This window comes from Crocodylus porosus, unplaced genomic scaffold (genome assembly GCF_001723895.1).
Source record: "Crocodylus porosus isolate Cpor-Errol unplaced genomic scaffold, CroPor_comp1, whole genome shotgun sequence".
Lineage (NCBI taxonomy): Eukaryota > Metazoa > Chordata > Crocodylia > Crocodylidae > Crocodylus > Crocodylus porosus.
Window position 1 is genome coordinate 15,733,411 of NW_017728918.1, and position 13,214 is coordinate 15,746,624.

Consider the following 13,214-nt stretch of genomic DNA (forward strand, 5'->3'; position numbering starts at 1 on the left):
GGGTGACCACCAGGATCTGGGGGAACGTCTGTTCACCAGAGCGCCCCAAGGGATGACGAGGTCGAACGGTCATAAACTCCTGCAAGACCGTTTCAGGCTGGACATAAGGAAGAATTTCTTTACTGTCCGAGCCCCCAAGGTCTGGAACAACCTGCCATCGGAGGTGGTTCAAGCACCTACATTGAACACCTTGAAGAGTAAATTGGATGCTTATCTTGCTGGGATCCTATGACCCCAGGTGACTTCCTGCCTTTTGGGCAGGGGGCTGGACTCGATGATCTCCCGAGGTCCCTTCCAGCCCTGATGTCTATGAAATCTATGAAATTATGGGGAGGGATGACAGGGCCACGTAACGAGTTGGTTGTTTTGGGAGGAGGGGGAAAAGAGGAGGCACTTCCCCACCTTGCTTAAATACAGGGTCCCTGGTTCAGTACTGATGTAAGGCTCTATTGTAGCTTTGCTACAGGCCCCGAGCAGACGACAGTGTGTGTTTGTGGTGTGTCAAGAGCTGGCCAAGAACTCTGAGTCACACCCTGGTCCCTGGCTCTTCTCCTTGCTCTTGGGTTGGGGAGAAGATGGAAGTAATCTGGATCTGCCCTTTACCTGGCATAGATTACTTCCCCTGCTGGCTAGCGCATACGGTGGACAGAGTTAGAGTTGGTGTTGTGCATACTCATCCCTGCTGGCCTGCTCTACACCCCCTGGCCTGGGAAGGGTAAGAGTAATCCCCAAGAGCTCTTCTTTTCTACTATCCACAATGAAGGAAGTCTGTGTAAAGGGCCAAGAGGGCACCTTCTGTCTTTCTACACCCTTGTACAGGCATGTAAGATGGCTTATAACATCAGCTGCAGACAGATGATCTGTCTTATGGGGTCTTTACTTCTGTTCTTTCCTGTTTTGTTATTTTCTTAACTCTCAAACAGAATCAGATGGGGGTACACTTGCCCCAGGTGCATGGGAAGCTGAACATTTACTTACAAGAGATCAAAGCACAACGTATACATGATAGCATTTAAATAACAGTGGTTGATTTATCTCTGCTAGAGCAGTATTCATCAGACTGGGGTATGGCTACCCTGGAGGGACACATTGAATTTCTAGAGGACAGGAAAAAATAGAAAAGCAGAAGGAAAAGGGGAAGTTTAAGTGGAAGAAAAGGAAAGCAAAAACAAAAAATAAAGAACAACTCTATGGTATCTCTTAAGCTGTTGAAGGGGTTGCAGTGTGGCTATTGTGACATAAAGCGTCTGGATTGGGGCAGGGATTATAAGTCATAACATGTAATTGTAGGGGTACATGTGACAAACTTAAATAGGACTACACAACCTCAAATATGTGAGATGCACTGCTCTGCAGATACACACATGCACACGTAGGAGTATCATCTGTATGTAAGATGCCTTTGGAAGTGATTGCAAAATGGAGATGACACATATTTCCATCTCTCATTTGAAATCATAAGAGCATGTGTGTTTGTTGGGCTGCTTCTGCCTCATCTCTGGGAAAGGTGTTGACTGTAATCTAGTTTTACCAATCACCTGTCCACCAAATACCACTAGAATTAGCGTAGGCACAAAGAGAAAAAGACATTTCATAATTCCTTTTTGTGATTTTTAAATTAAAATTGTTTTATTTTCCTCTGTGTTTCAGTCAGCCTTACAATGTAACATTTTGCTTCTTACCATGCTAATCTCTGGTTTGTCTCCTGGCTGGTGAATCTGGTTCCAAACCTCTGCTCTTACCATTGGGTATGACTGCCCATATCATGTAGTTTAACACCGGTGTGTACACAGCCCAAGTTCAAATGAACTTTGGTCTCAGTCCCATCCCCTGCCATGAAAGCTTGTCTGGGTTTATAGCACCTTGTACCCTGGATTTGAACCGCAGGTTTTTCTCTGCGGATAGTTTGGGCTGCAGTCCTGGGCAACAAACAGGGTTAACTGTGCAGTGAAAACATACACGCTGGAAGGGCTTGGTAGCTTCCATAGCTGCTGGCAGTTCTTTCACCTGGCCCTGGATCCTAGGTGTGTCTACTAGAGAATGCACCATCCAATGCACCAGATACCCTCGTGGAAACTAGCTAGGTAAAACCAGACACATCTATGCTCCAGAACATAGGAGGAAAAAGATGAAAAACAGAAACACAGTCACCATTAGGAGAAGACTTTTCACAGAACAACCACTTCCTTTTTGATCTCACAATCTTTGCACTCAAGGGAAATCTATAAAACACCTGCAAAAGATGGATCTGGGAACAAAAAATCAGAACTTTACTGAACATAAAAACAACGGACTAAACACGGACAATAGTTTTCTAACTCATTACAATCTACTGTCTATTGTTACAACCTTCCTGTAGTCCATGGTCAGAAGAACCCATACCTTTTGAATGAATTAGGTTAAAATAATTAAGGTAGCCATTTACTGGCGTTTTTCTTCTTTTGAAACTATTTCTGATCACCTGTCTTCACTGTCACTTCATCCTCTCCTCCTTAAGTGATTTCTTTTATTTATGTGGTGTGAACATAAACCAATTTGTTCCTGTTATGTAGCTTAGCCTGTGTTTGCTTCTTTCTCAGACCTGAAGAAGGGCACTTTATGCCTTAAAGCTTGACCATCCGCTCTCTCAACTACACAGCTGATTCAATAAAAAAATTCACAGAAAACCCTTGCCTCTTTTCCATTGAACCAGTTGGAGGAGTTAATTACTCCAGCCTACCCTTTTTCTTCACATTTTTTTCATTTTTCACAAAAACAGTTTCTCTACAGCAGCTGCATTTGTAAGTCATATAAATAATTTGCTGTATTGTAAGAGCTGGTTTTATTAAACTAGGGCAAACCATGCAATATGATCCCTTCTTCTTTGCTGGATACTATGACATTTATCCATGATTTACATAGGACCCCAATGCTTAGCAGAGACATGGAATTTTAATTCCAGAACTATAGCAGGGCAAAACGAAGGATTATCTTTCAACAGGGATTACTTATGGCTTCCCTTAGATTGTTCCTGACGTATCACTCATCATATTACAAGCTAATTGTTTTAAAGTAGAAAAAATATCAGGGATAATGAAGAACAGTGATATAATTCTCCTCTTTTCTCCCCAGCATAAATCTACCCTATGTGTAGAAGGTGTATAGGTTAAAAGTCTGCCTTGACAAGCTATCAACAGCCTTACCACATCATATAACAAGAATGAACTTTAAATCTACCAATCCAGCTACCTTTGAAACTCACAGAGAACCCCACTACTAATATAAAATCTCCTACAGGTTCACATCTGGGTTCTGTAATTGTCATCTGAAAACAAACAGGGGTATAAATGATAGAGTGACTGGTCATCTCACTGGAATCCTATTACCCCAGCACAGCCTTTTTCAATAATTAAATAATATTGTATTTCTCCCAATATGATCTAGGCCTAAAACACTTTATGTTCAGTGTTTAAATTGTGTTTTCATAGCCAATTTATTTTGTTTTTAAATATGTTCCTATGTTCTTGGTTTTTTCCATTTTATTTACTATACCCTAAGTAGGGCTCTGATTTCTGCATGTCCCACCATGATTACGAGCAGAGTCATTTGCCAGGGATTGGGCCTTTGGCAGACAATTCCCCCCAGGCTTATGAACTCACTGTTGTTCGCCTGTTAGTTTGGGAGAGATGAAAAGCAAACCTGAGAGCTGCCAAGAATCACACCCAGCCGATGCCGAACTGCTGCGAGCACGGCAACGAAGCAGAGCTATTCCCTGCATTGCAGAAGAGAGATAAATGTAAAGCTTGGAATGAGATCACCAGGTCAAAACCATGCTCTGATGGAGATTTCCCCCCTTCTTACTGTCTGTCAGAGGAACAGAGAGGATTAAGCTATGTGACTGCAGTCATTTATATTGAATGGAGTGAATAGAAGTGGCTGCAAATCACTGAACTTTTTCATGGACTTTGAGAGGGTTTTTCTTTGTCTCTACATGAAGCCAATGCTTGGATAATGTTGCAGGTCGACAGTCCTGGAGACTGGGCAGATACGGCAAAGGCAGCAATATTTCCTCACATGTGTCTCAGCTATCAATTGAGCAAAGAGAGGATCATGGCCCCGGTCCATTTGGTCTTTGTCCCATTGTGCTGAGAGCACCAACAAAGGTGCAATTCATTTTTGGACGGAGCCCGTTTCTGGTCACTGTCCGTCATGTAGAACGAGGAATGTCAAGAGTCCAAAGCACCTAGAAACCCTCTGGGCCAACTGGTTCCCCAAAGGTTTTTTACTATCTGGAAAAGACTTTGTAATGTCTTCCACACACTGAACCCTGAGTCCATTTAGAAAGGGAAAGACATGGAGTGCTGTCTAGGAACAGGAAGGGAGCTTGCTTGACCCAGTTTTCTTTCTGGAAGTGGGTGCTTCCTCCAGGATTCCTCCCTTTGCTTCCTTCTCTTTGCGATGATCCCACCTTCACCCCGAGACAACTGGGCATGGCTCACTCTGCAGCCTGTGAGCATGCCACCTCATACAGTGAGTGGTGACAGTGAGGAGGGGAAATTGCTCTGAGGAAGGAGGGCAAAAGCAATTTTGGCTCTGTGATACCAAAATGCTTTTAGGTTAGCTCTACAGAAAAATGCTTTCCTGCACTCCTACAGCCAAGCACAGTCACACTGCTGTGTGGTTTCTGCACCACAGAAAGCAAAACATTACTGATACCAGTTTACATGTTACTGAGTTATCAAGCTGAAGTCAGTCAACATGAACAAGGCTCGGTGAACATTACGTGGGAGCACACAAGTAATCCAACTAACTTCAGCTTGATAATTCATTAATATGAACCAGGCTTGAGCCAGGAAACAGGCAAAGTCTTTATTGACCTCACAACCACCTGTGACACTGTATGGCATCAAGGTCTCAAATATAAACTGCACTCTGTGATATTTGACCGCAAACTATGCACTTTCATCATAAACACAATCTTCAGCAGTTCATTCAAACTCACTACCAGCCAACGAGAAAAAAGCAGAGTAAAAACTTTGAAGGATGGAGTCCTCCCAGGGTCAGTGCTAGCACCAGTACTTTTTAATGTATATACCTCAGACTTTCTGCATACAGCAACTAAGCGCTACATGTATGCTGACAATGTTGTTGTAGACATCCAAGGACTGGACATAATAGAACTGGAAAAGACACTGAGTATTGACAGGGAACTCATCTCTGCAAATGGCACTTAAAGTTGAGCATCAATAAATCATTATCTTCACTCTTCCATCTGGACAATTGTTGAGCCAAGAGCATACTGAATATCAGAATAGACGACCACGTCCTTTCCCATGAGCATACCCAGCCTACCTAGGAGTCACATTAGACCATTCTCTTACCTATAAATATCACATTCAGGTTAGCAGTAAAGTCTCTGCATAGGTAGCTGCCCTAAGACGTTTAGCCAGCACAACATGGGCTGCCAACTTCAAAGTGCTCGAAGCCACCGCACTTGCAATGGTATATACCCCAGCAGAATATTGTGCTCCTGTATGGATTAGACGTTGTCACACTAAAAAGCTCAACACTGTACTTAACAGCGCACAGAGACACATAACAGTCTGCACAACTTACACACACACAGATGTACTCCCTGTACTCCTGAGCATTAGACCAAGTGATGTAAGAAGACAGACCCTAACATCATTACTGGCAATAGAGGCAAGAGATGACAAAATCACCTGCTTTATCAACTGTTAACTGAAGACCCAAACAGATGGAAGCTTAAGAGTTGTAAATCATTTATATGTGAAGCCCACAAGCTCCTGGAAGAGACTAGGGATGCTGAATCAAACCTATGAACAGCATTGGTGTGGGCTGACTGCTGGGAAAGGTCAAACCTATTCGTATATCATTTTATATCAACACCAAACAAGTCCCACTTTGGGCACAACCTTGACAGAGAAGTGTGGGTCAAGTTGAATAGACATCTGGATACAACTGCTTCAGAGCAGCAGTTCACAGGATGAACATCTTGGACAGCTCTGGGTAAATGTGGTGCCCAATCAACAGCATAGCACTTAATCAAAGACTTCCTTCCTTTTTTTTGTCTTTGTGATAAGGTATTTATCAGACTTCATAGATTCACTGGAATCTGACAGAACCACACCATGAATGCATCTCCTCAAAACTGAGACCTCCGGGCTGTCAGCCATGCACCTTAGTGCCCTTGCCACCCCAGCAGCCAGTTGAAAGCTGCAATCTTTACAAATCAGGTGGGGCAGGTAAAAGACGCACACTGAGCAACAATATCAGCCAGTGGCTCATTGATTTCGAAGTTGATATCTGATGCCATATGAAAGGAGAAAAAGAACAAGGCTCGAACAATTGACTCCTCCGAGCTATCTGTAACGCTGGTGTTCTGTCTTCCTTTATGTTCTGGAGCTGCATCCTGAGTTTATTGGCTATAACTGAGTGCTCTCTAGTGGACAGTAAGAGTGGAAAGCACTGCTGATGTTCATTTACTTCACAGGATAGAAATCATGATCAGATTTGCATTGCTAATACATTCTGCATCTGTAATGTTGGTGAGCATTCAGGCAGGGTTAAATTATTGGGTGCAGCTGAGCTGCCTGCAGCACATATCTGGGGGTAGAAGGACTGAAACTGGTGCAAAGCTACCCTTGCTCTCTCCCACATATATACATGTGAAATCATTTCAGTTGACCCCTCTAAAATCAGCTCACAGACTTAAGGCTCTTCTTTCCCTCCTGCCCACCTGCAATTCCCACCATTGCTGCTCTGAAACCAAACATGCAGCGAATTTCCGCTCTGCTCTCTGTATCCCACCTTGTGCCTGAGAGATCCCAGGCATGCCCTCTGTCCTTCCTGCCCTGTTCTGTCAGATGGGAGGAGGGAAAGGTGGGTGGGGGAGAGAGGAAATAGTAGCTTCTCCCATTCCTCCTTCATTCTCATTCACCAGCCCCCTGAAACTGTAGGTCAACTAGCTCTGGCTTTCCTCTCCCCGTGCCTGCTTGAAGCTCCCTCCTGCAGTGTGCATGAAAGTCTTCAGTGACACTGTTCTTACATTCACTCCATTTGGGAAAAGCTCTTTCTTATCTCCAAAACAAACTAAAAACACAGTTTCCAACCATTTGCAACTCTCTCCCCTGCTCTACACTTTGGAGAGAGGAGCCTTTTTTAAGCAGTAGCAGCTGCTCCTAGTCCTCCCTTCACTTTATACATCAGAGGGGGTTGCTGTAAAGAGGCTTTGCTGTTACCCTCTCCCACCTCCAGCTGTTTGATAGTGAAGCAATGAAAAAGCTAGAAGCTGAGAAGCCCTGTTCCTATGATGCTGCTGGAAAGAAGGGAGAGCAGAGGGTCATCTGCCTCTGGGATATGGGCAGATCTAGGATTTTGCAAAGGGAGGTCCAGATGGTGAGGTGAATTATCACATATAACACAACACATATTTTTCTCCAGTTAAAAAGAAACTAGAAATGTTACTAATAGGTTAGTGGCTTCGGGCTGTATTATTCAGTTTATGATCAAAACAAAAACAAATACAACTTTACTGAAATGTGCATTAATTTGCTATATCATATATTATGTATGAATACAAAACACATTAGGCAAAAAGAATCAAAAGGTATTTCATTAGTCCTGTAGTCAATAGAATGAAATGTACATCTCTTTCAGGTTCATAAAACAAAATCTAGCCTTCTGGAGCATCTTGGCATTGCAGCCAGTGCTTCAGTGAAATTTATTTCCACACCTGAGTTAACGTTTCTAGACAGAGTTAAAAATAGTTTGCAGGGCCGTGAAATCGGACTTACAGTACCAGGAGCAGCTAGCAGACAGCAGAACTGAAGAACAAAGGCTAGCTTGATTAGTGGAACCACTGAAGACCATTAAAAAGGAGAGAGGGTCATGAATACCTGTGAAATGGAGAGTTTAGAAGGAATCAGGTGTATAATAATGAGCCAGGACTGTCACTTCTGCCTAAATAAGAATGCTGCTGCCACTGCCAGACGGTTGGTTTTAAACTCTGGGAGGAGCAGGGAGCAAAGGGAATGCAACTGCACCACTGTGACCCCCTCTTCCTGAGCCCAGCCCCCATACCGTGCAGCAAGCCTCCACAGTGACACCTCTGGACCCACCTGCCTACCTGCAATGTTGGGGGCGAGGGGAAAGGACACTAGTAGCTAGTGCAGCTGCCACCACCTCATGGGTCCGATACCTGCGCTGCTCGCCAGCACCTGCAGTGCTGTGGAGGGGGGTGGCTGGGCCTTGTAGTTTCTGCCTCCTCTTTTCCTTCCCCCTCTTTCTCTTTTCCTTTTCCCCCCTCTTCTTTCTTTCCCTCTCTCTCTTCCCTCTTTTTTCCCCTCCTCTCTCTCTTCTCTCTTCTTGCTTTCTCTCCCTCCTTCTTTTTCTTCTTTCCTTTTTTCTTTTTCTCTCTCCCTCCCCTCTTATTCTCTTGTCTCCTCTTTTTCTCTGTCATCACAACATGCTTAACAAAAAAAAAGAATACACAGCAACAACGGTAGCATATGAAGTTTTATTTTCACCAGGTTTAGAATTTCTAGAAAACCTGGTATTTAGTGTACTTTCTGATAGCATTATTGAAATCTTTGATACTGGATTAGCTATTTTATCTGCTGTGTCCTTCTGTATTCTGCAGTGGAGATTATCTGTTCCCCTGACTTGACCACCTTATGCTGTTCTAAACTCAGGAGCCTTATTACTGGCCAATTTTTTAATCCTTCCATTTAATTTATATTGGATCAGTTTTGAATCACTTCATCTAAGGTTACATTTAGCAACTAGATCTTCCAACACAAAATCTAAAATAGTATCACCTCTTGTTGGTTCAGTGATTGTTTGGTAAAGAAATTTGTCAGCTATCACATCCTTTAATAATCATTCTCACCATTATTAAAAGTACTTGTTCACCAATTGACATCTGGAAAGTCTCCAGTTAATGACACAATCCTTGGTAGTATTTATTTGTATAATAACATTACACAGATCTCTCTAAGTTCAGATCTAACCCTGGGAATCTGTAGGTACTATCCTATTAGGATCTCTTACAATGTTTTGCTAAAGGATTTTTGACCTATAACAACCCTTTCTTTTCATTCATGCTGTTGTATCTGATATCTTTACAGTCTACCATGTCACCAATGTAACGTATTAGCTCATACCTTTCACCTTTATTTCTACCTTTTTGGGATAAGCACACATTTGCCAATACCGCATCTGTTTTCTCCATAATATCTGGTTCCACATCTTACACTTATAGCTTTAATTTTTCTAGTGTTCAATTTTCTAGCAAGCTTAGGTAGTCTTTTCACTAATGGTCTTGTCTACCTGACTGCTAGTGCCATCAATATTGCCACTAGCATTTTCTTTCCCTTTGCAAGCCAGGCCGTACTTCTACCCTTTGGGGATTGCACCAGTTTCTCACAGCTCAGTTTCTCTCCCATCCATTTCTTCAGTTTATGAGTCTTGCCAACCTTGCTCCTAGCAGGCTAGTACTCCAGGTTCTGTGACAAAGCTTCTTCTATGAATGCCTCCTGACTGTAAATCATCTGAACCCTTCCCTGGCACCAATCCTTCAGCCATCTCTAGAAGGAGGAGAAATTCCTGTAATTTCTCCTTTAGAAGCAGAGAATCGTAAGGTCACCCGAGGCTCCATTGCTGTCTTCTCCTCACCCCATCACGATCATCCTTCATGACTGCAGGAATCCACGCAGAAATCCTCATCTTTTTGGAAAAAGACACTTAGATGAGCAGATATTTTGGGCAGATTCTTGAATGAGCTAGCAGCAAATATGAATTTGCTCTGTAATACTTTACAAACATGGTATGAATGTCTATCCACCGTATGCCTGTGTTAGTTTAACTTAATGGAGGTCTTCAAGGAAAAAAACAAATAGAGTGGCAAACGAATAGCTCAAAATAATCTCTTAAGAAACAGGACAAGGCCAAGGAACAGGGAGCGGAGAATACAGGAGACCAAAAAGAAATCTGGCAGTTTAAAAGAAGACTCTCTCATAAAGGTAATGTTCAGGAATTATGTTTAGGGAAAATAAATGAAGAAATGGACACTTGCTGGGGTATCTGAAGAAGGCAGGCCTGCCTAATTTATCAGGGAATAGTCAAACCTTAGGTGAGACAGTGATATATAGACTCTTTTTTAAAAGTCCTTTCTTCTCTAAATGCTTTGCTCTTCCTGCTAAAAAAAAGTTTCGATTTAAGAAAGCTGTTTGGTCACTTGGTTAGACCCTTTCAGAAAATAACACAGCTTCTGAAGTCGGACAGACTTGCTGGGTAAGTAGACGTGCTAATCAGGGCGAGGTCCCCTTGGGTCTCTTCCAGGAAGGGGAGGATTTTGGATTCCAGCCTCAAGGTGGAAAGGTAAGGGCAAAAGGCACAGCATTGGTGAAGGTTGTCTTCAGAGAACTTGCAAAGGGGACACACAGCAGCCTGTTGTCATCTACCTGTTTGTATAAAATGGACCTACTGTAGCGAGAGACCTGGGTGTTAAGGAAGGGGCTTATCCTACATTTCCCATTTCTAGGAGAGTGTCATAGGATCATAGGCAATTAGGGCTGGAATGCCTCTCACAAGGTCATCTACCAGTCCAGCCCCCTGAGCAAGGCAGGGGCATCCAGCCAGCCAAGCATCTGTCCAACATGCTCTTGATGATTTCCAAGGATGATGATTCCACAGCTTCTTGAGATAGTCTGTTGCAATGCTTGAGCACCCTCATAGTCAAAAAAGTTCCTCCTAATCTCCAGTCTAAATTTCCCCTTCTACAGCTTGAGGCAATTGCTCCTAGACCCTATGGCCACAAAGAAAAGCTCATCTCTAGCCTCTCTGTAATTGCCCTTCAGGTATTTGAAGACTATTATCAGTGCCCAGCACCCCTGCCCGCCATCTTCTCTTCTTCACACTAAATAACCCTAGTAATTTTAGCCTTTCCTCTTAAGTTTTGCCTCCCAGGTCCCTAATCATTTTTATCATAAGCCCCAGGCTATAAAATAGGCGGAGTGGAGGAGCTGTCTATTGAAGAAGGTGGGCTGTTGAGCAGCCAAGAGTACCAGAAGGATCAAGCAAGGGAGAGCCTGACTGTATCCCACTTGATACTGCCCTCCCTGCAGCAGGAAGGCCTGGTTTCTAGTCCTGCTATGAGGGTTAGTTCTATTTTTTAAATCAAACTGACTAATTCAACTGCATAAACGAGGCTGGGAGTGAACAAGATGTAGCCTGCCTAAGGGAAGAGGTTTGATTTCCAGTCTGCACAACCAGAAACACAGCATCCAAGACACCGATGAAGATGTTGAACACTGCGGGCCTGAGGACCGAGCCCTGCAGAACCCCACTGCCCATGTCCTTCCAGGTTGAGAAGGACCCATCCACCACCACTCTCTGGGTGCGGCCCTCCAGCCAGTTGGCGAACCATATGACTGTGTGGGTGTCGACACCACAGTCCCCCAGTTTCCTAATGAGAACGGGGTGAGAGACAGTGTCGAAGGCCTTCTGGAAGTCCAGGAAGACTATGTCCACTGTTACCCCTGCATCTAGTGATTTGGTGATCTGATCATAAAAGGCCACCAGGTTGGTCTGACAGGACCTGCCACTGATGAACCCATGTTGGTTGTCCCTAAGCATGCAGTCCCCTGCTGGCCCCTCGTGGATGTGCGCCAGAATAATTTTCTCAGACAGCTTACCTAGGAACGAGGTAAGACTAACTGGCCTATAGTTTCCCGGGTCCTCCTTCGTCCCCTTTTTGAAGATGGGAACCACGTTGGCCCTCTTCCAGTCCTCCAGCAGCACACCAGAGCACCACGAGTGCTCATAAAGCCATGCCAGGGGTCCTGCAATGTCCTCGGCCAATTCCTTTAGTACTCTAGGGTGGAGATCGTCCGGGCCGGCTGACTTGAATACATCCAGTCCCTCCAGAAGTTCCCTAACTGGTTCCTCACTAACCCTTGGCCCAGGTGTGCCTCCCCTGGGGCCCAAGGGGGGGCCCAGTAGGGAGGTGACTGTTCTGGTCCCTACTTAGGAAGACAGATGCAAAGAAATCATTAAACATGTTAGCTTTGTCGTCATATGATTTGGACCTAGGATTTTAGAGAAAAAAACCCACAGGGACTCTCTCTCTCACACACATACACACATGCATGTATGCACATGCACGTGCATACACAGATATGCACAGACCCTTGCCAGGTGAAAGATGAGGCACCTTAGCAGGTAGGGAGCGGAAGCCCACTATGAAGCTAAATTAAGTACCTCAGTTTGAGGAGTGTCAAATTCATGTATGCGAAAATGTATTATTATGGTTTTGGTAGTGCTGGAGTGATGTTGAAGTCATGATGATTCAGGAATTATGGAAGAGGCAAAGTTTTTTGTGGATATCTTTTATGGGAGCAACTGCATTGTTGGGATAGACTTAAAAAGAATACATTGCATTTGGAAATGTGTCGGGGTCCATCCTGCCCATGCAGCTGGTCCAATAAAAGATACTACCTACAAAAATCCTTGCCTCTTACATATTATAATTGGTGATCTAATTGGACTGAATGATAAGGGTTCTGCAGAAAGGGACATATCTTAGCAGTTGCTTGCTATTCAGAGACTCCAGTCACCTCTGTTTTTGCTATCTCAGAAGGTGAGATGCCAGGTACATCTTGTTATCAGAATAACCAGATTGGATACCGATGCAGTTGAGAGAGAGATTCCAACAGCACAGACTTATCTGGGGGTAGTTAGGTCTCTCTAGCATACAGCTTTCTCCTTTCCAAATGAATTAGGAAGTGCTCAAAGGGCTGGGAGTTCTCCACCAGGAAGTACTAGCCTGTGTTGCTGGGGCCATTTCAGAACCGGGGAGGCCGGAGGAGAGGCCGGGAGGAACAAGGTCTGGCCGGAGCAGTTGTATGGTGGTAATTGTCCAGTGTGGTATTTTGTTGCCAGATGCAGTTACTTTTGGGGTTTCCTAATGACAAAGAGTTGTTCAAGTGATGGATCAGGTGTCAATGTAGTGTCAATGTAATGTGTAACACTTGGTAAATAGTCTAGGACTAAGCCAAAGGTCAGGATCAGGAAAATCAGGTCTTACGTTTTAATAAAATATTTGGGGTTTTTGTTTGCTTTTCCCCCCCTCAGTTCTACAGAATCAAGGCAGACTAGATCAGAATTACAAATACAGCTTCAGGGAGGGTGCAGCTTGGTGTGAAACCCACCGC

At 43.9% G+C, this 13,214-nt stretch overlaps 2 protein-coding genes across 2 annotated transcripts in view; one reads left to right on the forward strand and one right to left on the reverse strand.

Moving 5' to 3' along the window:
• GDF7 (growth differentiation factor 7) overlaps positions 1–9,726 on the reverse strand; it is a 33,608-nt gene extending 23,882 nt beyond the window's left edge. The window contains exon 1 of the mRNA XM_019538129.1: positions 9,676–9,726. Within this exon, the coding sequence (XP_019393674.1) occupies positions 9,676–9,726 (51 nt within the window). The remainder of the gene's footprint in view (positions 1–9,675) is intronic.
• HS1BP3 (HCLS1 binding protein 3) overlaps positions 8,616–13,214 on the forward strand; it is an 86,931-nt gene continuing 82,332 nt past the window's right edge. Inside the window, exon 1 of the mRNA XM_019537344.1 lies at positions 8,616–8,620. The gene's annotated coding sequence lies outside the window, so the exon portion shown is untranslated. The remainder of the gene's footprint in view (positions 8,621–13,214) is intronic.